The 23,347-nt window shown below is 41.4% G+C and overlaps 1 protein-coding gene across 1 annotated transcript; it reads left to right on the top strand.

Moving 5' to 3' along the window:
• Nucleotides 1–477: 477 nt before the first annotated feature.
• On the top strand, nt 478–22,391 carry ADHFE1 (alcohol dehydrogenase iron containing 1). Its single transcript, XM_063130797.1, has 14 exons — nt 478–548; nt 2,138–2,175; nt 10,086–10,129; nt 10,308–10,361; nt 11,200–11,354; nt 12,439–12,635; nt 13,625–13,702; nt 15,088–15,193; nt 16,982–17,134; nt 17,889–17,987; nt 18,560–18,638; nt 18,772–18,868; nt 19,738–19,895; nt 21,978–22,391. The coding sequence occupies exons 1-14, from the start codon at nt 493–495 to the stop codon at nt 22,059–22,061; spliced, it is 1,398 nt and encodes a 465-aa protein (XP_062986867.1). The 5' UTR covers nt 478–492; the 3' UTR covers nt 22,062–22,391.
• Nucleotides 22,392–23,347: the final 956 nt, after the last annotated feature.

The raw sequence follows: 23,347 nt of genomic DNA on the forward strand, positions 1-23,347 counted from the left end.
GAGGACCTTTACTTCGGCCGCTTTGTAGAATGGTTTGCCGGGAGAGATTCGTCAACTTAACAGTCTTCCAGAATTTAAGAAAGCCATAAAGACTGATCTCTTGAGGCAGGCCTACCCAGTTGAATTTTAAGATGCCTTTTTTAAATGGTGTGCTGTTTTTAATGATGCACTGGTTTTAAACGTTTGAATTAGTTGAATGTATTTTATGGCATTTTTATTTGTGTTGTACCCCGCCTCGATCCAGAGGGAGAGGCAGGTAACAAATAAATTTATTATTATTATCATCATCATCCTGGGTTCTAGTGTAAGGAAGACTTCAAAACTATTCCATTGGTAATTTAAGTTTGGAAAGCTGTTGCAATGAGCAATACCACCAGAGGTCTGGCCGTTCTCCCTTCTACGCTTTCATGTTTACACAGCCTCTCTCTCTCCCCACCCCCAACTTTTCTTTCCCATCATACTTTGCGGTCCCAAGTAGTTGCTGTAGGAACCATGGCGGGAGGACGGGAGAAGGTGGCTCATTTGCTGAAGCAACTGCATCGGGCATCGTGAGTGACTGTGCCTTCCTCCGTTGTCTGCTTGCTAATACTCTGCCTGGGAGCTGCCAACAAATCATCTTGCTTCCCACAAAGTTTTGATTGGCCCTCAGAAGCTTTGGCCCTTTCAAGCCTTTTTAATTAAAAAATGCAGCAATCTTTTCTTTACAGGAGAATCTACAGGTCCTAAAGTCAAGGAAATGGGTGTATTTTATAGTCATTAACCTAATCTGCCCATTTCCATTAGCTTTGTTGAAGAAAGAAAGGGCAAGCAGAAGTTGTATTCAAACATCTGCTTGTTTTGAAAGGGTGTTTGTAGAGCACAGAAATGGACTTTGGTGTTTGATAAAAGCATAAGTTTAGGCTTTTTCGTAGGTAGGAAACAACTGTAGTATGTATTTATTTATTGGATTGGTGTGGCTGCCCTAATTAACATATGTTCTCTGAGAGATAATGCGATATTTCTCTGGGGAAATACAATGATTAAAATTCCGCAACAAAGGTAATAGAAGTGCAGCAGAAACAACTTCCTAGCAGAGGAAAAATGAATCCGGTTCAGTATAATTATGTATTTTTCCCAGGTGGATTCTTTTGAATAACTTAATACAAAATCACCTCTAACTTTGGAACTTCTTCTGGAGCAGATCTGTACATTTTTAACAGGAATTCCATGAGGTTACCTTGAACATAAAAAACTATGTGTAGAAAGTAAGGGGAAAGTAGGTTTTAACATTAAATTTAATACATATTGGGGTTTAATGTTAAGCAAATACATTTTCAACAGGTGCCCAAACACCATCAGGCTTAGTGTCTGTCATACTGCTGGTGAGGAAATTCCAAAAGGTGAGGCACCACAACCAAAAAGGCCTTCCCCCTGTTTACCAAACTGATGTATATATAGGAAAACATCTATAAGGTCAAGCTACATCAGCACAATTACTTGGGAGTAAATCTGAGAGGAACCAATCAAACTGTCCAATAAAGATGGTTTAGGCCAGATCTAAGATAACATTTAAACCTGTCCTGCGCCTTGGAGCAAGGTGCTTAGAAGAACTCCATAATGAATATAATAATTGATTGATTGATAATACTGGAAATCGAAAAGTAAAATAGAAAACTGGGTTCTGAGCAAAGATACATTTCCATTAGTGTGTTTTAAAAATAACTGGGTTGAAGAATTTTACAGTTGATCTTTGATGTTCCTGCCCTATTTCTAAGCCCTGGTTTAAATTGTATTCAAAATATTAATTTATTTATTATTTAAGGATTTTTATGCTGCCATTCAGCCAAAATAGGCTCTCACGGCGGCTTACAAAAGTATTTCTTGACAGTCCCTGCCCACAGGCTTACAATCTAAAAGACATGACACAAAAGGAAAGGGGATTGGGAGGGAGGAGGGGGGGGTTGGAGTATTATAAGAGCATTTGTAACCAAGGGTTAATGATTGAGCATTTAAATGAGGATGGTATTACAACTTTCAGACACTAGATGGCAGGATATATTTGTGAAATGAAGTTCTTATATTCCCCATAGAGTGTTGTTACTCAATTTCTCAATGATTTTGTTACACAAAACCATTTCCCGTTTTTTCCTTACATTAGATGCATGTGCCCTGCTCATTCTCACACTTATTCTCAAGGTAAGGCATTTATTATCCTCTATTATTCCAAGTTCTAACATCAGGTTTCCATTAAACAATCATTACAGCCCAAACTAAGCCAATGTGCTTCTCAAGGACAATTGCTTATTGCTAACTTTGTGTCAGCAGTTCCTCACACGCCTCTTTCTGTACCTCTCTCAAGTTTGGGAGTGGGTTGTCAAACAGGCCATGGAGGCTGTCTGTCTTAGTCCATTGAAAAAAAAGAATAGAAAGGTAAGTCGTGCTGGTCCATGAGAAAAACACACACAAGCCATGGCTGTTCTCCATTGCTCAAACACAAAGGCCAGATGTAGTTCTGAACTGATCTGCCTCTTGCCTCAGATGAAAAACAGGGCCTGTTCATAAGACACGCTAGCCCATTGCGGATCGCTCAAAACACGATCCACAGTGGATTAGCATGTCATGTGACGGGAGAATTTCCTCCCCACAGTGACCAGATTACTCACGCCTGCTATCCATCTTCTGCAAGTTAGATAGCGGACATCCACAGTGGTTCCTGTGTTGTCTTGGAGGGAATCCCATGGGGTTTTGGCTCCCAAATGGTGGCAACCATAGAGTCTGCCAGCAAGAGTGACCACTACTTCTGGTGATGCTTTCGCTGCCATGGACATTCTCTAAGGCTGCCGGCCATTTTTTCCCCATTTTCGCAACAGCGTAGCAACTGATGCTAGTTCGGCACACAGACGACAGCAGGGTGAGCAGTTAAACCACATGGAGGAAAACGATCCTACCACAGAGGGAGGGCGGGTGGGTAGTGGAAACACAGCACTCCACGATCATGTGGCAAGTCTGTTGGTCATAGTTCCATTACCCCTCTCCTTTTCATGGTTCCCGTACCCACCCACCCTTCATGCATGTCTGAACAGGCCCACTGGTTCCTGAGATGGCACAGAGCAGAAGTGCAAAGAGACATGACCATCCTTATATTAGCAAAGCTAGAAATTAATTTTAGCTGGTGTCAAATTAGCAATATGTGGGGATGGGCCACCCGCTGCAGTTTTTCTATTTCTCAGAGCAAACAAATCAACGGTAGTCCTATGCATGTGTTAGAATCCTTCACATGATTAGTTGCCTGAGGGAGAGCAGGCTCTATCCCCATATTTTAGATCAGGGTTTTAAGTTGCATGCGAAGCCTACGCAAGTAGAACAGGTTCCACACTATAAGACATCCCCCCTTCCAACTCATGAAGGGCAATGGGGACAGTGGGTGGCATACCCATCCCTGCTCTCCCTCATACAGTTCTAATCTCATGGGCAATTGGAACACCTGAATAGGGCTGGTGTGGCACATCCTACTCCAAACCTTAGCCGGGAAGCTGTTGTACTTCTTTCAGCCCAAGGGCCCAATTTGATTTCAGAGAAGCTCTCAGAGGGCACATTGCAGTGGTGGACAGGGCTGGAAGCAAAAGGGGTGGGACCAAAACACTAAAAATGTCAGCATATTTTATCTTAAAGTTCATACAGCAGTAACTAAGCCTTAGGAGAGGTATTTCCGCCATTTAGAATGGGTATAAATGCACAAAGCCCGAGAAACCACCAGATGATTGGTGGAGAGGGGAAGGGGGGGCAAGGGAAGAGGTGTGGCCATCTGGAAGCCCAAGAGGAATGGATTTGGCTCACAGGATTGGGGCTCTGCACCTCTGCCTTCACCTCAAATCAATCATATTATAAATCTCCATGCAGAGCTCTAAATCAGAAGGCTGTTCCCAGCGGTAGCTCCAGTATCCAAGGCAGTAAGCCTGTATGAACAAGTTCCTTGGGAACATAGGTGGGAAGGTACTGTTGCACCATGTCCTGCTTTGTTGGTCCTTGGCCAACAGCTGGTTGGCCACTGTGTGAATAGCATCCTGGACTAGATGGACCCTCGGTCTGATCCAGCATGGCTCTTATGTTCTTAAATTTAAAAAAATCTCTTGGGGGGTGATATCTTAACTGATAAGTGTTCAAAGGCATTCATTTGTCATTATTATTATTATTATTATTTATTTATATAGCACCATCAATGTACATGGTGCTGTACAGATTACACAGTAAATAGCAAGACCCTGCCGCATAGGCTTACAATCTAATAAAGTTGTAGTAAACAATAAGGAGGGAAAGAGAATGCAAACAGGCACAGGGAAGTGTAAACAGGCACCGGGTAGGGTGAAGCTGACAGTATAGGGTCAGAACAAACTCAATGTTTAAAAGCTATAGGGAAAAGAAAAGTTTTTAGCTGAGTTTTAAAAGCTGTGATTGAGTTTGTAGTTCTCAAGTTTGTAGTTCTCATCACTTTTTAAATAAAGCGAAATGAGGCAATGAGATGTATTGTAGTTTCTTCAGGTAGAAACCAGAATTAGGTCAAGCCACGCTGATTAGTTGTGTTGTCAATAGGACACACAGCTAGATGGTAATTAGATACCATATAAGCAGCAAAAAACAAAATCAATATGTATGCATAGCAGTCGTCCAGCCCACAGTATTTGCTTCTGTTTTGCTAAGTTTTGCCTTGGATTCAGGGCTTCATTTACATCCATCCCTCCAAGGTCATTGCCTTGCTCTGCCCATACTGAATTAACCGCAACTGCTCCCATTGGGAATCTATTACATAAATATGGATGTATCTACGATTGATGTTTTTCTATTCTGCTTATGGCACTGAAGCCTCTGAAGCTGAATGTCTGAGCTGCTTTACACACATCACAAATGCTCAGCAAATGGAAGGGTCCAGAATATTTGCAGTCCAGCTCCTGTAATGGAAAGGGAAGTTGACATTTTGGCTGGGATTTAAATCTCACACAAGCACTTAGGAAAGAAGTAGCTTTGGGAGGGTTATGGGAGATGTTAGGAGCCCTGAGGCAATGCAGTTGAAGGAAAGACACAGGCCTGGTTCACATGTAACAACAACCCAAAGACTGATTTGATTCGCACAATCAGAGGATGGTTAATAAGCCATGGTGGCTTGTTAACCACCCTGCATGTGCCAGGGTGGTTGGTTGGGATGATTAACAAATCACCCAGCAACCCTAAAACAGGACATAGGTTTGGGGTGGTTTGTTAACTATCCCAATCATCCACCCTTGCTGTGTTCAGATGCCCCAACAAGTCACCCAGGTGAGAGTAATTACCGTATTTCTTCGATTCTAAGACACCATCGATTGTAAGACACACACTAATTTCAGTACCACCAACAGAAAAAAAGCTTTGATTCTAAGAAATAATAAACGCACCCGCGATTCTAAGACACACCCCGTTTCTAGAGATGTTTATATGGGGAAAAAAGTGCGTCTTAGAATCGAAGAAATATGGTATATAAATCTGGCCAGCATATTTAGGGTGGTTAACAAGCCACCATGGCTTAATAACCACTCTGCGATAACGCAAACTGGCCCTATTGGTTGAGTATGGGCTGTCTTTGAGTTGTGGTTTGTTGTTACATTTGAACCCTGCGCTATAGTTTAACTTGGGTTACATAGTTCACAACCCAATAACAAACCATGGGTTCTTATCCTGGGTTCATGGTTAATGACCCCTAGTTAAAACATAGTGCAGGGTTCACATGTAACTGTGATGGGCCTGAGGGGGTTAAGGTCTTAAGAAATAGTCTCTGGGCAGACTTACGATCGTTCTGCCAAGGACCTTGGACACTGAGTGTCTTAAACCGTTCAGCTCTGCACCTGGGGGATGATGTCATGCGTATGTGCAGCCGAGCCGATAAAAGATCTCGGCCACGCCAGTGATCTGGTTCCTTGCAGCAGTTCGGATTCTGGTGCCTTAGGCTGAGAGGGAAATCTTTTCTTTTGTCTGCGAGGCTTTTAGCCCGTGGAAAGTTAGTGTGGGGCTGGATGTCTTGGGAAAAGTGGCTGCTTGTTCAGCAGAGTGGGAGGGGAGAGTGTATGACTGTGGGGATGTTGTGTTGTCCTTCCTGCCTTAAATGTTTCTGTGCTGTGTCTTTTCCCCTTATGTGTTGTCCCAGCCCTGGGATGTGGAAATTCCACCAGAGTTTTAGTTGTACTTAATAAAGTGTTTTGACCCTTATGTGATGTGGCTGTTATTTCTGGGCCCCAGACTCAGACCAGGAAGGGGAGCAGGTGGCAGGCTCCCTCACAGTAACAATAACCCATTTTCAACTCTTACTCTGGCCATAGTCTGGGTTGTTGTTACATGTGAACCAGGTCACTGAGTAGGCAATGAACTGAAAAGTGGGAACCTCAGGAAGGAAGGGAAAGGGGAAATAGGCTTGCAGAGACAGAGGCAAGAAGAGGCTAAAAGGGGATTCCTGACATTTAAGGCAAGGAGGGGCTGACTGCACTGACAGGGTGAGAAGAATGGTATTCAGTCTCATGGCCTCCAATATCATCTGTATGCCGATGATACACAATTATATCTTTCATCTCCGGATCTTTCTCCAGATGTTCGCGATCGTATCTCGGCATGTCTTTCAGATATCTCACCTTGGTTGCTTCAGCGTCGTTTGAAACTTAATATGGCAAAGACTGAATTGCTTGTTTTTCCTCCTAAACCTTCTCCTCATCTCTCATTCTCTCTTACTGTCAATAATGTTACACTTACTCCAGTCAAGGAAGCTCGTAGTCTTGGCTTTATATTTGATTCCTCGCTCTCCTTTATTCCTCATATTGAGGCAGTAGCTAAATCCTGTCGTTTTTTCCTGTATAATATTGCCAGGATTCGATCATTTTTGTCTGTCTCTTCTGCCAAGACTCTTGTTCATGCATTGGTTATTTCTCGGTTGGACTACTGCAACCTTCTTCTCACTGGCCTTCCTTCTTCTCACATCAGTCCGTTGGTTTCTGTTCACCACTCTGCTGCTAAGATCATCTTCTTGGCTCGCCGCTCTGACCATGTTACTCCACTTCTGAAATCTCTTCATTGGCTTCCAATTCACTTCAGAATCCAATATAAACTTCTCCTGTTAACCTACAAAGCTTTTCACTGTCTAGCTCCTTCCTATCTTTCCTCTCTCATCTCACACTATTGCCCCGCTCGTGCTCTTCGCTCCTCTGATGTCATGTTTCTCACCTGGCCAAGGGTCTCCACTTCCCTTGCTCGGCTTCGTCCATTTTCTTCGGCTGCCCCTTACGCCTGGAACGCTCTTCCAGAACATTTGAGAACTACAAGTTCAGTCGCAGCTTTTAAATCTCAGCTAAAAACTTTTCTTTTTCCTACAGCTTTTAAAACTTGAATTGTTCTGACTTTTATACTGCCTGTTTGGTGCATTCTCTTCCCCTCCTTATTGCTTTATTATGATTTTATTAGAATGTAAGCCTATGCGGCAGGGTCTTGCTATTTATTGTTTTACTCTGTACAGCACCATGTACATTGATGGTGCTATATAAATAAATAATAATAATAATAATGGTAGGGGGCTGATCAAGCAAAAGGCCAAAGGAAGCAGGACAAAGTAGCGCTATGCGGAAAAGCAGGGAACTGAAGAAACAATTGGGTAGTCAGAAATGGTGTTAAAGAAAGAAGGAGGCAAGGAGAATATAGGGCAGAACCAAAACGAGGGCTGGATTTGGCCCAGAGGCCTGAGTAGCTGCACCCCAGGTTTAGATCCTGACCGCAATGCTGCAAGCTTTTAAGAATTGCATCACAGAGGAATTCTTCCTCTTGTGGCGTTTCATATCAATTGTGACCCCAGCTAAGTGAGGCTGGGGAAAACAGACTGAATTTTACACATTGATTTGAGCTGAACAGCTTTTAGGCTTCTAGACAGAAGTAAATTGGAGAGATCCAAAGAAAATATGATTCTACCTGGACTGGAATTCAGCTCTGTATCTGCCATGGGTTGGAGACAGATTTCTGGAAGCCCCATGTAACCTGCTCTGAGCTTTCTAAAGGAAGCGCAGCACACATATGTAATAAAAACACTTGGTTGACATTTGCACTGTTGAATTAAGTGGAGCTGAGCAAAAACTGCATGTTATGGAGGAATCCAAATGCATATTATCGTAATTTTGTTGTCGTAATTTTATTTCTTTTATGTTTGTCACTTTTGACATTTTAATAGACAAATTTATACAAAATTGTACAAAAATAAATATTTAACCACAGTGATGAGATTGTAAAGGAGTGACTTTGTTGTGACTCCTCTTCAAGAGCCGTTCTACTTTTCACGGGTACGTGTATTCCAATGGAAACAATAGAATTTTCCAAGCTCAATAAAGTCTTTAACAAAAACTTAGCTCTGCCAAATAATACAACAGCAGGACATCTATCATACCATCAAAAGAAAATAGTGTAAGTGGCTTGGACATGTCTTAGAGATGTCAAATTAATTACAGAAACTACAACAGACTCAGACACTAGGGGAAGTCGACCATGAACAGGGCTGCTGAGAGCGAGTGGAAAAAGTAGCCAAGGGTAGCAGTCCTAAGTGTGAATGGAGAGCACAAAAAGGATTTTAATATATTTATGTGTTTAATTATTTGGGTCACCACTCCAGCGCACCCCGAAGTATCTGTAGGCTCATTATCATGGCTTCACTCATTGGCCATGAATTCACATACTAAATATTTAATTCAGCCGCCAGACAGAAGGAGTGGTCTGTTCTTTGACTAGGGTAAGAAAGGCAGGAATTGACTTTTTGTGTCAGGGGAGGATTCTTTTTTTCTGTGCTCACTTATCCTATGTTCCATTCTGGATAAAATTATTGACTTTGGGATGGACCCAGACTTAGTTAGAGTAGACCCACTGCTATCAATGGGACTTAAATTGGTCACAACTAATCTACATCCTATTGATTTCAATGGGGCTTCTGGCATGACTAAGTTTGGATCCCAGCCGTACAACATTTCCCCCATCTAATCTGTAAGGAGAGCTTCAAAGAGACAGAATTTTATTTATTTATTTATAATATTTAAATACCACTCCATATCTAAAATAGAGTCCGGAGTGGTGCATGTAGGAATAAAGCAGTAAAAAGAAAGAATATTCAAAACAGCAAATTAAAATAGTTCAATTTAAAACAAAGGACCAATAAAAACAATGGCTGGTCAGTTGAGGAAGCAATAATAAACGAAAAGCCCGTAACTTCAGAGCAAGAGACATTGTAAGTCTTCGAAATAGTTGTGGCCATATTGGTCCACATAGAATGAGAATCACTGAGGTGAGATTATACTTTTTAAATCTTGGAAGAAAGCTATGCATTTGTCATCAGACGGGGCAAAATGGTTTTAAAAGAAATTAACACATTTAGGTCTGATGGTAAAGCATGTGCTTTTTAAAACAAAGACATGAGCAAGAAGGATTTGAGGAGAGACTATTCCCTGGATTACAGTGGATTCACTGGATTCACAGATTCTGGATTCTCTTCATTACGAAATCCCTCAAAAGTGAGTAACATTTTTGCCCATTTTAACTCCTTTGTTTCAGCTCCAGTTTCTCAACAAATTAGTTTTGTAAGATATGGGGTTTAGGGATACACAGCTGGCAAATTCCTGGAATAAAACAAAAGGTATATTATCACTGTGACTTGGTATTTCTTGTTTCAAAAAATTAAGAACTACCAAAGGGATTCCAATGGATAAGGTTTATGAAGGGCCAGTTTGTACATGACAGCTGGTCGTCTGTAATCACGTCAGGAACACATAGTGCTATTGACAGACTCATGGCCAAGGTGTATTCATATGGCAGTGCCATTCATGTGAACTTATGCCTCCATGTGGGTGCTATACAGGTGGTTGCCATGATTTGTTTTGGAACAGGCAAGTAAATCACAATGGCAAAATATTTTTTAAAAAAACCACCAAGAAATGCTACATTAATACTTTGAAGTTCATACTTTAAAGCAAAACATCCACTTATTAGGAATTCCTTGGAACATAAGCCAAGATTTGTTTTCCTGCCTCCCTGGGCTTGCTAAATACAGTATATAATTTCTGTTCCAGGTATTGAACATGCTGCTTTGGGGGGAACAGACTATGCCTTTGAGGTAAACCTAATGAATAAATCCATTTGGAAAAAAATTAAAAAAACAACGCAGTGTTCATTTTAAGCCTACTGCTTTTTGAACATAATGTATACATCTGTTATTTTAAACAAAGTAATTTTTGTACGCTTCGCTAAACATAGCAACTTTTCTGGAATGTATTCTTTCTTGACTTTTCTAGATGGCTGTTTCCAGTATCCGATATGGAGAGGGAGTTACTAAAGAAGTGGGCATGGTAAGCTAGTATTTCCAAGAGAGTTGTTATTTGATTTTTTTTAAAAAAAAAACACGCCTTATGAATACTTTTGATGCCTCGTAGTAGTATTAGAGGAAGTATACTTCTGAATCCTAAAGCTTGCCCTATCAGCAAAGGATGCAGCCCTACTAACCCTCTGGTTTCTGCAACATTGCAACCAAGAACTTAAGCATCGTGCACAGATATTATTATCATACATACTAATGGGGATCTCAGTTCCAGTCTGCATGCAGTCAACAAAACTCAGAGCAACTGCAAAATTTTAAACACAAAATTTTAAACACAGAGACCCAGACTTGCATGAGTTATTTAAAAGGCCCGGGGAAACAGAAGGCCTTTACTTGATTCTGGAAAGACCCAAAGGAAGGTATCAGGCGGATTTCTCTGGGAAGGCTGTTCCATAACTGGGGAGTCGCTACCAAAAAGGCCCTCTCATTGGTAATCACCCACCTTACTCATTCAGCAGGAGCACTCCGAGTAGGGCCTCTTAAGAAGATCCTGCAGTTGAGGTAGGAGAAGGCAGGCATCTGTAATGGACCACCTTCATGCAGAGATTACATTTATCACTAAAAAGTGGAAAAAATGTTCCCATTCCAATTACAGCAATTCAGACATGGATTCAAGCCTCCACAAACAAATCAGGCCTACTGAATGTGTAAAAGTGAGGTATAGCAAGGAGGGAGGGGTGGAGAGACCCACACTGGGCACTCAGCTAACAAGTTGATGGAAGAGTTTTGATCCTATCCAGTTTTTTTTCTTTCTCTTCCTCCCCACCCCACCCCTTTTTTCCCTTTTAACTACCTTTTCCTCACTGTAGGACCTGCAGAACTTAGGTGCTAGAAGAATTTGTGTGATGACAGATAAGAACCTTTCTCGGCTCCCTCCGATGAAAGCAGTATTGGATTCTCTGACAACAAATGGTATAAACTTCCAAATATATGACAATGTAAGAGTGGAGCCAACAGACAAGAGGTACTTAGGTTTGTGCAACTTACCATTTAGTACTTTAGATCTAAGTTTCTGCAAAGAAGAGTTTAAGATGAGAAAATACACATTCGAGGGCTTCTGCAAAATAGCAACAAAGGCCTTAGCTAGACCTAAGGTTTATCCTGGGGTCGTCCCTGCCTGCTCCCGGGATAAACCTTAGGTCTAGCTAAGGCCTAAGAGGTGGATTCAGCCCCATGAATGGAAGTCCGCTTGACCAATTGGACTTCCTGTCATGCAACAGGATCTCTGTCCTCTTCTCCTCACTGCAGCACGTCCCACGTCTGCTCTAGAGTGTCCCCAGAAGGGAAAGGGGAAATGCATTCCACCACCAGTTCTTTCCCACTGACAGAATGACACTATTGGATGCAAAATAGGTATAGGGGAAATTTTATAATTAAACACATAACAGAAATATTACACATTTTAAAACAAAATTTTAAAAGAATGAATTAGCAGTCCAACATTTTTCACACATACATACTACCAATATAGTTTCTATGTATACTGGTTACCAGTATTATTACTAAGTAAGCATGAAAAATATTGGACTGCTAATTCATTGTTTTGCTTTGTTGTTGTTTTTTAAAAATATGTAATACATTAGCTATGGTATTAAAATTTGTAATATTGCTGTTATATTTTTATTCTTACATTTTCCCCTATATCTATTTTGCTTCACTTTGATTGTGATTAAAGATAGAACTACTATTGGAAATTACTATTGGATGCAACCCAATGATGTTAAGCACTGGGCAATATCCAAAACTGTCGCTGCACTCCCACGGGGTCTGTTGCACTTGCGGGACCAGACGTTTGTATAACAGGAACTAGCACTCCCAACAGTAATCCTGGAAACGAGCAGAAACCGACGGTCAAAATTCAACTCTGGATCCAACTTCTTTGGATCAGGGTCATTGGCCATAATCGTGCAGAGCTGATGTCTGAACTGCTGGCCCTTTATGTTTTTCACATTTTTATTTTTACATTTTTTGGTTTTCAATACCTTAAGATACTGTGAGTTGTGGTTTAGATCAGGGTAAAATAAACCAAAGAATCTTTTCTTTCCAAGTTTCATGGACGCCATCGAATTTGCTAAAAAAGGGGAGTTTGACTCCTACATTGCCGTAGGCGGAGGTTCGGTCATAGACACTTGTAAAGCTGCTGATCTTTACGCATCCAGTCCAGAGTCAGACTTCTTAGATTATGTCAATGCTCCCATTGGAAAAGGCAAGCCTGTAAGAGTCCCTCTGAAGCCACTGATTGCAGGTAAGAAAACTTACCTTGTGTATGTGTGGTTGTGAAATGACAGCACTTGTGTGATGCTTTTGAATCTTCAGTTTTCCTCTTTTAGGTGGAAGCCTTGGGTGTAGGTGTAGCCTTGGGGTCTCTACCAGGGTTCCTGTGAGCACCAATGAGCCCACAGACACTTCTCTTGGTGCTACCAGGCCCCCTGCCCCTCCTGATTTTTATTTTATTAAGATGTTTTAAAAAAACAAATATTATTTTTTATCTGGGAGTCTCACATGCTCCAAAGTGAAACACCCTCCAGCGGCATCTTTATTTGGGTTCAAAAGGATTGTTTTGTGTTTTGGATCTCAGATCCCACCTCTGCCTTCTTGGGCAAGTTACTTTTCATTTAATCTCAACAATTTGTCATTTGAGAAATTAGTGTTTTGTGAGCAGCCATGCCGCATTGCCCCCCACCCCCGCTGGCAGCCATTTTATAAATGGGCAAGCCCTCACCCACAGCAGCTATTTTGTGAGAATACCCATAAAAGTTTCTCAGAATTCCAAATACGTCCACTTGACCCAAAAAGATTGGGGGGTGGGGCCTATAAGCTACTTGAACGGGAGGCTATCTCAGAACCTTATATAACCTTATATTCTAAGCTGCTTTGGGGAAGAACTGGGCTGCAGGTATTATAAGTAAATCACACTGATTAAATAACTTCACACGCATTGCCCTCAGGGCTGGACACCCTTCCTAAATAACCATGTATAAACTTTGTTTTTAGTAGGAGGTGACATTCTGGTAGAGGGGTTCAGCTCAACCTGCACAGTGCTCTTCCCCGATGCCACCATTTTTTCTCCAGAATCCCTCCTCAGAATGACACCATGCGATGAGGAAAAAATGGCAACTGACTCTGGAAATCAACAAACACTGCTCCCCCTTTTCCCTGCCCAGAAAGTTAATTTTTAAGTTGATTTATGATATTGCTTGTGTGCCAACATATTTAATCTGTTCTTTTTCAAAGTTCCTACAACTGCTGGAACTGGAAGTGAAACCACTGGGGTTGCTATTTTTGATTACAAAGAATTGAAAGTAAAAACAGGTAAAGACTGTATATGTATGTACATTTTGTTGGGGGTGATACATGCAGGTTCGTACAGCAAAACAAATTGTTTGCGTATGTCATACATGACAAAAAGGGTGAATGCAATTTGTGTATTTGATTTAAACAAATAAAAATATGGTTTACAAAATAGCAATGTAGAAGAGCGGTTCCCAATGTGGTATCCTCCAGCTGTGTTTGACTACATCTCCCACCATTCCCAGCCAACATGGCTGGTTGGGGATGCTGAGAGTTATAGTCCAACTCATCTGGAGGGTACCCGGCAGTAGAAAACTGATTTACATTGTTAGAAAAGACCAAAGTTTTACTTTTCTATTAAAACAAACAGGGTTTTCTAAAGTGTACACTTGCTCATAAACGTACCTCACAAAGCAGGTTTACACGCTGAGAAAGATCTAATGCATTCAGTCTTCAAATGTATTTATTTTATTAATTAAAAGCTTTCTATTCCACATTTTGATCAAATGATCTTCACAGCAGCTTACAACTGATTTGAGTAATACCAAATTCTTTACACCTACCCACAACTCAGCTAGGACTTTTCTGCACAAGGCTTTTAACGTGCTGTACCTACTTTTGGTTTTATCACAAAATTGAGATCTGAGCACAACATGAAGAGTGTATCTTTCTTGCTTTTCTACTACTTAACCTCTAGGTGGCAGTGTGGTATAACAGAATAGCACAAATACACAAGTGGAAAAAGCTTTTTCTTTCACTTTCACAATTAATGCTGCATTTTCCTGCTCTAAAAAAAACTTCGCTGAAAGCGCTCGTTAGATACAGAAGTGAAATTGGAGGATCACAGTGTTATCTAAAGGACCCATAAACAATCATGAGTGACAAGTGCACAATAAATGTCTCATGTAGAAAAGCTGCAACTCTTGGCCCTTCAGCTCTGTAGTTCTAGAGCAACTCGCCATTGGAGCTGAGTGTTCTTTCTGGCAGGGAGGGAGCAAGCCAAGCTGGTCTTCCCCTTGCCTATGATGATGTTCTTGGGAGGCTGGGTGTGTGTGCAACCAATCAATGATTTTAGTCCTTCCAATGGGTGTTGCAATCAAACATCCTTGTCTTCAGATTTATTTTATTGGCATGCATTTAACAGGTCCTTAGTCAGAATATAATCACTCCTTATTAGAAGCATGTACGTTTATGTAAAATTCCCACCCTTCTTTCTTTTTTTCATCATCATTATTATTATTATTATTATTATATTTATTTGTATCCCACCTTTTGCCCAATACTGTGGCAATACCTTGAAACTGTAACTTTGTACAGTCAGTATTTTTATGCAATGTTTATGTTATTGTCAAATCTCTTTAGAGCCTTCTTTTTCTAGATATAAACATATGTAATTTCATGTTTAGGCATTGCTTCTAGAGCCATTAAGCCCACTTTGGGCATAATTGACCCTTTACATACCCTCCATATGCCTGAGTGGGTGACTGCTAATAGTGGTTTTGATGTGCTTTGGTAAGTGACTTTTATATGTATTGTAGACTTCCTTTATTTTAAAGACATTTTAACATTTCTTGAGTGTATATGTTGATGAATGTTTTTTAAAAAATTGAATATTTTAGATAATGAATGACAGTCCGGCTTAACATCCTAGTTTTTGGCTGATCAATTTGTTTGAGTTTTTTTCTCCCATTTCCCCCCTGGTTATGTCCATCGTGTGGCACAGAGTGGTAAGCAGCAGTTACTGCAGCCGAAACTCTCCCTACGGCCTGAGTTCGATCCCAGCAGAAGCTGATTCTCAGGCAGCCGGCTCAGGTCGACTCAGCCTTCCATCCTTCCGAGGTCGGTAAAATGAGTACCCAGCTAACTGGGGGAAAGGTAACTGCGACTGGGGAAGGCAATGGCAAACCACCCCGCTACAAAGTCTGTCAAGAAAACGTCAGCGAAAGCAGGCGTCCCTCTAGGAGTCAGTAATGACTCAAGTGCTTGCACGAGACGTTCCTTTCCTTTTCCATTTTTTCTATGTCCACACTACAAACTTAAACTGGTTTAACAGTCATTCTTTCTTCCCGTGGAACCCTGAGCAGGAGGCTGGGAACCTCTAACAGATCATTTTCAGCAGCTTCATCCAATTACAATTCCCAGAATAATTTGGAGTAAATCATATCCTTCAACGATGTGTTATAAAGATACTTTTAAATATATAGTATGGGTATGAGTGTTTCCCCACATTACTAGCTGTCAGTAAAACAGCCTTCCACAATCTGCCCTGCACACAAGTATGTTGGACTGCAATACCAATAACTCCCAGCCAGCGTGGCTACTGGGAATAATGGGAGATGCAGTCAACATATCTAGAGGACACCAGGCTGGGGAAGGCTGTAGTACAATGACTCAAGTAACTTTTTCACATCATGATGTTGGCCTGACACAAGTCCTTTGGCATCTTGCAACATAACTGGAGAGAATCCTTGTCTGCACCCTAAACTGAATTACAAGGGACTCTAATTACTTCTGCTTTATTTTCTGAATGAAACCCACCCCGAAACATTCTTGGTAGTCTGCCATTATCACCTATTGTGTTAAGTGAAACCAGAAAATGTTGCAATCAGGTTACTTTTCGGGCTAGGAAATTCAGAGCTCACCTGTAAATGTCTCTTCTTGTCAGAGACAGTAGTTCACTCTGCTTGGGAAAGGTTCTACCCAAAGAATTAGCCTCTAACTAAATGTTCTGGAAGTTGAGGGCCATCAAACAAACTATGGTAATAGCAATAAAGATTTAAAACATTTTGATAACTAAACCCAACTGCCTATATTAGAGTTCAGAACATATTTCCCTTGACAAATGGAAGAAATGGGCCGTGCAGAGTGGATAAACTTTATCTATTGGGTAGTATAGAAATTTAATAAATAAATAAATAAGATGGAGCCCAGCCAGGGAGGAACAGGGGGAGGGACAACCAACCGCAAATCTCTAGCAGCACTAGGAATCAACAAACATATTTGCCATGCAAAGAACAGCACCCACAAAAGGATGGTGCAGACTAACAGTGCATTCTTATGCATGTTTAGACAGAAAAAAGCCCTACAATTCTTAGCATACTGGGAACTCTAGGACTTTTTTTTCCTGTCTAAACATGCATAGGATTGTGCCCTAAACTACTGTCTCCAAAAAGAAGAAATTAACAGATGAGTACAGAATTTCTGACATTCCCCTCAGAGAATCTGCTTGGGGATATAAAAGACCGCATGAATGCCAACTTCTTCTGTATTTCCTTCTTACTTCCCCCATCAACCTGCCAGCCATGCACTCGAATCCTATACTGCTCTTCCCTACAATCAGCGCAGCCCCTGCCCTCCAAATCCAATCAACAGGCCAGCTTATCAGGGAAGCAACCCTGTCAGTGACATCTGGGCCATCCATGCCTTACGGATTGTTGCTAAATATCTAAAGAGGTGAGGTGTTTCTAATGACTTTCCATTCCTTGTATTAAACATGATTCCCTTACATTATGCAAAGGAATGTCTAACCTTGAATGAAAGAGCCTTATTATATTAACAGTTTCCAGAAGAGCAGCCCATGTTCCTCGGAGTTTGTTTAATACGATCTTAGGGGAAAGTATAGTGTGTTGTTTTACCATAATTGCACATTTTCAGGCTGCTGTGCTATTGTGTTTGGCAGAAATAAAGAAATATTTTTTAAAATACAAAAATTAACTGCAGGGGAAAGGAGAATTTCGCTGGCATAGTAGTGCTGCAGGTGAAAAGATACATGAGCTGAAAGAGCGCAACAACACACAGATGTGAAAATGCCCAGCGCTCGACTTGCTAAGGAAAACCTGGGGGGGGGGGGGAGGACTGCAGATGAAAACCAGATAAAAAAAAGTGGGTGTGATGGAGCTCTAAGGCAGCCTTCCTCAACCTGGTGCCCTCCAGATGTGTTGGACTACAATTCCCATCACCCACCATAAGCTACACTGGCTGAGCACGTTGGGAGTTGTCAGTGCCAGCTCCAGATGTTGGAGGGCCCATGGCCAAGACAGCCTCAGTGGGCCCCTCAGTGAGTCTGCCTTCTCACCACCATTGTCACCAGCAATAATGTAAATAACGATGGTGATAAACCAGTTCACCCTAACATGCCACAGTACGCCTTGCCTTTTCCATATACACATATTTGCTTCTTTGAATAAAATGTTTGCATTATCTGCAGAGCCATCAAGAACCCAGAAGATCAAAAAGCAAGGGCTAACATGCACCTAGCAAGTGCTTTCGCTGGCATTGGCTTTGGAAATGCTGGCGTTCATCTTTGGTGAGTTGAGCTCAAATTTTATTGTTGTCTGACCAATTACATAAAAATATGAAACACATATAGAGGAGGGCATTACTCAGACAGGCGTATTTGCCTCCAGGATAAGTAAGGTAGGGATATTTGCAAATGGCTATTTTGTTATTTTTTTCAAATATCTGTCAGCCACCTTTCTGGGCAAATTCCAGGACTTAAGTCCCCACTCACCTCGAGTGCCACAGTCCCGATCCAAATCGGAGCCATGTGTGCTTACACTGAGATAAATGAATCAATTGTGAAGAACTTGTAGTTTGGCCTTCACATGCACCACTTTGGGATGCATGAGGAACTCTGGATCAAGGGCCTCAGGTTTTATATTTACTAGCATTATTATTAGAGGGCACCATTTACCCCTTGGCACAATCAAAACATAAGCAAATGTGGGCTGAGGGGAGTCAGAGGCATTCAGAGATCTTCTAACAACCTCCTGCAGCTTTTCTGATGAATTATGCTATTATTTACATGTGTATTTTTTAGTTGTTTATGGAATTTGTGTATTTGTCTTTTTACTAAAATTAAGTCTTTTCTCTCTCTAGCCATGGCATGTCTTATCCTATTTCTGGCTTGGTGAAGAATTATAAAGCAAAGGATTATCATGTGGATCATTCTTTAGTGGTAACAACATAATACACCTGTTAGTCATTGGGCTAGCATTATATAATAATGCTACTATTATGTTCAGATACATTCTCCCGATATTTTATCAGCAATATACATTGTCTGACTAATGTGCTTTGCTTTCTTCCAGCCACATGGTCTTTCTGTTGTCCTCACATCCCCAGCGGTGTTTACTTTCACAGCACCAATGTGCCCTGAGCGTCATTTGGAGGCTGCCCAGATAATGGGTATGATTCTGTTGAAAAAAATCTGAGAGCACCACATCTTTTTTAGAGATGATGGATAAAGCATGTTTTTCTCTTTCCAGACTGTGTGACTACAGAAAATGCTAATGCAATCAAAAGGCAATAGAACAGGGGTGAGCAATCTCTGACCCTCCAGATGTTTTGGCCGGCAATTCCCAATGTCCACCCCCCACCATTGACTAGGACTGATGGGACTTATAGGCCAAAATGCCAGGGTGGGGGGTTGTCTTCACAGCACCACTTGACCTGGTGACATTTGCCTGGGCGGCTTTACTCTAGCTCCAGCTCCCGTGGGAATTGTGACAGGAGCTGCCATCCTAAGTGCTAGGCAAGACCTACACTAAGCAGGATATAACACTTTGGAAATGTTTTGAAGACTGTATAGGGAGTGTGTCCTGGGCCTCAACAGTTGTCACTATTGTTATAAACCATTTTAAAGCAGTAGTGTAGATCCTGCCCTAGTCAGCAAAAGCAATGAAATGCTTAGTGGGGCTGCACCTCGTATGATTTCCTCACAGCGGCGCTTCTGGCTTCTCCACCGTCCACAACACCCACCAGCCTGACGGACAATTAACGATAAAAGCATACGGCAGAATTACTTCTCAGGGCAGTTTACTTGGCTTTTCATTTTGCTCTTCCAAATGAGTCCTGGGTTTCATTTTTTAAACTATTTTAACTGAAGAATAGTTTCATTATCTTTTATTTGATGTTATTTTTAGGGATAACATCAAATCATGTGTTACTGCTGTGTACATGCATGTATCTATGCATTCAGTATATTCAGGTATTGTTATAATAAGTGGGGGAGGGCATTTCTTATTTACTTGCTCAAAGTTTCTCTTTTATTTTAGGAGCTAACATTAGCACAGCGAAAATCAAAGATGCTGGGCTTATTTTGGCAGACACTCTCCGGAAATTCTTGTTTGATCTGAATGTTGATGATGGCTTAGCCGCTCTTGGTTATTCTACAGATGATATCCCTGCTTTAGTCAAAGGCACCCTGCCTCAGGTAGGAGAAGATGGCAAGGGCCATTTCTCTAAAAGTAACTTTTTCCCTTCAACATTTTCTTTTCTTGTTTTCGTTGTTGTTTTTGGCAGCAAATAAAAAGAAACAAGTAAACTATGAGATATAATCAGTCATCTATTTTTGTGCTGTTCAGAGGACCCCTAGTAGGAGATGTAGACTTCTTTGTGTGTTGAGGTTTTTTTGGTTTTTGCATATCATTTTGTATGTTCCTTAAAATGAAATGTCTAATGATTAACAGTCTTCGAGGGGCAATCCTGTGCATGTAAGTCCTACAACTCCAAGCATTCCCCAGCTAGCAATGGTTTCTGATTAACTGTGAAGAAAGACAAGAAGATTCTACTATATCAGGGTGACCCTCTGGATATTGGACCATAACTACCATCATCCCAGATAATTGACCATGCTGGCTGGGGCTGATGGGAGTTGTAGTCAACAACATCTGGAGGGCCATAGGTTCCCTACCCTTATTTAACTATACTGTATTGTCGGTAACCTTGGCCTCTTTCTGTACCAGCCAGTTCTGATTGTCAGACTGAGATTCCAGTCCTGCTAACATGAGCCAGGATAAAAAGAGCTTCCTTAGGTTAGCCTAAGGACGCCCACCCCATGCATCATCCACAGGAACCTCCAGTGGTGCCCACAAAACTCTGCACTCCCTGCCCGATTCAAGGTTGTTGTTTTTTCTTAAAGAAAAACCTAAGAAAATGTTAGGGTAGATTTCTTTCCTTTCTAGCCTTGCTCTTTCCTCTCCCCTCTATCCCTGTCTTGCTGTGTCTCCCTCCCTCCCTCCCTCCCACCTTCTAGCTTTGCTATATTTTATTGATTGATTAATTGATTTCATTTCTATACCATCCAATAGCCAAAGTGTCAAATTTGTAATCCATCCAGAGAGCTTTGGCTGTTGGGTAGTATAGAAATATAATAAATGAAAAATGAAAGGAAAAGTACACTTGCTTGCCCTGTTCAGACCTGCCTTCCACATATGGGGTTAATGCAGGGATGAGGAGCCTGTGGATCGTCAGATGTTGTTGGATTACAACTCCCGTCATCCTTGACCAGTAATCATGCTGGCTGGGGCTGATGGGGAACAGAGTCCAACCACATCTGGAGGGCCACAAGTTCTGTTAATGCATGTAAGAGAGCAATGCCTCCTGGCCCTGCCACCCCTTGCAGGCCCTGAGGTCTACGTATTGAACACAGTAGTCTGGAAAGGGACAGCCATGCATGAGCAGCTGCTCACATGGAGCCACCCCTTTTTTAAACAGCCATGTTTGACGCACAGGCATCAGAGACCGGACCTGCACCTGCAAGATGTCAGAGGGTCAGGCCAGGAGGAGCGTCCCATTCCACCTGCCCAATGTTAGCCCTGCTTGTGGAAAGGCATCCCTGAAGAGGGCTATTGACATAGCTGAATGAGCAGTTCTATCCTCAATGAACTCCACCACATTGTCATCATAGAGGTCCGTGGGAAGTGTGATAGGAAAGTATTCGAAGATTAATGCCAAAGTATAACATAAGAAAAAGAGACCATTAAGGTTCTACCCTTCAAGGCAACCTAAACATCATTTTAAAGAAAATAAAAATAAACAAACATGTCACAATTTCACCATTGCAGGTCCATTGAGTTCAATGAGGCTTACACCAAAGGAGGTGTGCATACTATTGCAGCATTATCAAAATCAAACTCTTCAGAGGAACCAAGTATATTTCCATAGGATTATTTTGCAGGGCACCTGCTCCAATCAATGACCCTGTTCAGATGACACACTAAGCCACAGTGGTCAAGCATTTTGAGCTAAACATTATGGCTCAGCATGTTGTTTGGACAATGACCTAGCATGTCATGTGATCCATTCCTAACCATGGTGGCTACATAACCATGGTTGAAACACGCTTGCCTAACCATTTGCTGCAAAAGGGTTAGCGGCCTAACCATGGCTTAGCATGTTGTCTGAACAGGCCCATTTATAAGAGGCCTTTCAGTACTAAACAATGGGTATGCAGCCTAGCTATTGCTATTTGCCAAAGCCTTTACATAATTCCGTTTTTCTTTCTTTTTTTAAGGAAAGAGTGACTAAGTTATCTCCACGTCCCCAAACTGAAGAAGAGTTATCTGCCCTGTTTGAAGCTTCCATGAAACTGTATTAGTTTTTTGGTTGTTGTTTTAGTCTAATGCTTTCTTAATAACATCTAAACTTTATTCAGTGGAGATGAAGCAACTCAAAATGTAAAAATGACTCTTATATCAAGGAACGTTACTCCCTGTTCAGAGTTTTAGAATTCACACTCATTTCTACGTATCATTTTAATCGGAAATGGTCATTTTTCTTTTATTGTTGGTCACTAGAACTAATCCATGGTAGTTTTATTTTCTGAGAACAGTACAGTAATTAACTTTCTAGCTTGACATTTCATTATCTCTGTATCAAGTGGGTCAAACATTATGGATGCAAGAATAAAACTTTACAAGTTTGGAAAGTGCTGTCCTCTACAGCCATTTCTCATTCAGAACTTCCATTCAAACAATGGATGCTTTGTGTTTTTTATGACTGCCTTGAACTCTTGGCTCAATAAGGCTGCTACCCACCCATTCTGTGTTAGGACTCTTTTATGGCCGTATACCGGATGTGGGTCTGTGAGTCAATTTATTGCTTGTAAAAGAGGCTGGCAGGAGGAAGGCTTTCTTGTTTACCCTCTAGATTGGTGCACCACTTGGATAATAGCAAATATGCAAACTGCTGTGTCAATATATCATTGCTTTTGGGCTCCAATGTTTCCATAGGGTTTTAGATCAGAGATAAATAAGCAAGACAAACAGAAAGAAAGAACAAAATAATTGAACCGCTGAATATTAATAAGCACACCAAAAATCCTGATTACCACAAGAAACAGTAGGCTAGGCAACAGCTCAAGATGAGGCATATAGATACTACAAGCTTAACTTAGTTTGTCACAGGTTCTTATCTTAATCACAAGGTATCATGGGATCTCTAACAGAATATTCTGAGCTACCTGACAGAACCATGGTACCCAAAGCTCTTTGGAGAAAATCATGATAGTTAAATTGGTTTGATGTAGGTTTAAATTTGGGGTACAGATGTTACCTTCTTCAATGCCGTGACTGAGCAGCAGAGGTGTGAGTGCGCACATTCACATACAATTCCTCATAAGAAACGAGAACTGAGGGCCACTTCACATATTATGCAGTGGCAAACCTGTGTTGACTAGATGTCATTTATTTATGTACTATTTCATTCATACCCCACCTTTTCCCCTCTCGCAAAGAATCCTTATCCTCTCAGTTTTATCCTCAGAATAACCCTGTGAGGTAGGCTACGCTGAGAGTCAGTGACTGATCCAAAGTCACCCAGTGAACTTCATTTTCAAGTTCACCAGGAAGCCACATTAGCCAATCCCAGCTCCCTGGTGAGGAA

Source organism: Elgaria multicarinata, chromosome 7 (assembly GCF_023053635.1).
Source record: "Elgaria multicarinata webbii isolate HBS135686 ecotype San Diego chromosome 7, rElgMul1.1.pri, whole genome shotgun sequence".
Classification (NCBI taxonomy): domain Eukaryota; kingdom Metazoa; phylum Chordata; class Lepidosauria; order Squamata; family Anguidae; genus Elgaria; species Elgaria multicarinata.

What these genes read in the sequence shown, in the direction of transcription:
- ADHFE1 (XM_063130797.1), top strand. Translation starts at nt 493, where the DNA reads ATGGCGGGAGGACGGGAGAAGGTGGCTCATTTGCTGAAGCAACTGCAT. An exon ending in AATGCTGGCGTTCATCTTTG is followed by an intron (nt 17,988 to 18,559) that starts GTGAGTTGAGCT and finishes TTCTCTCTCTAG; the next exon opens with CCATGGCATGTCTTATCCTA. An exon ending in ATGTGGATCATTCTTTAGTG is followed by an intron (nt 18,639 to 18,771) that starts GTAACAACATAA and finishes GCTTTCTTCCAG; the next exon opens with CCACATGGTCTTTCTGTTGT.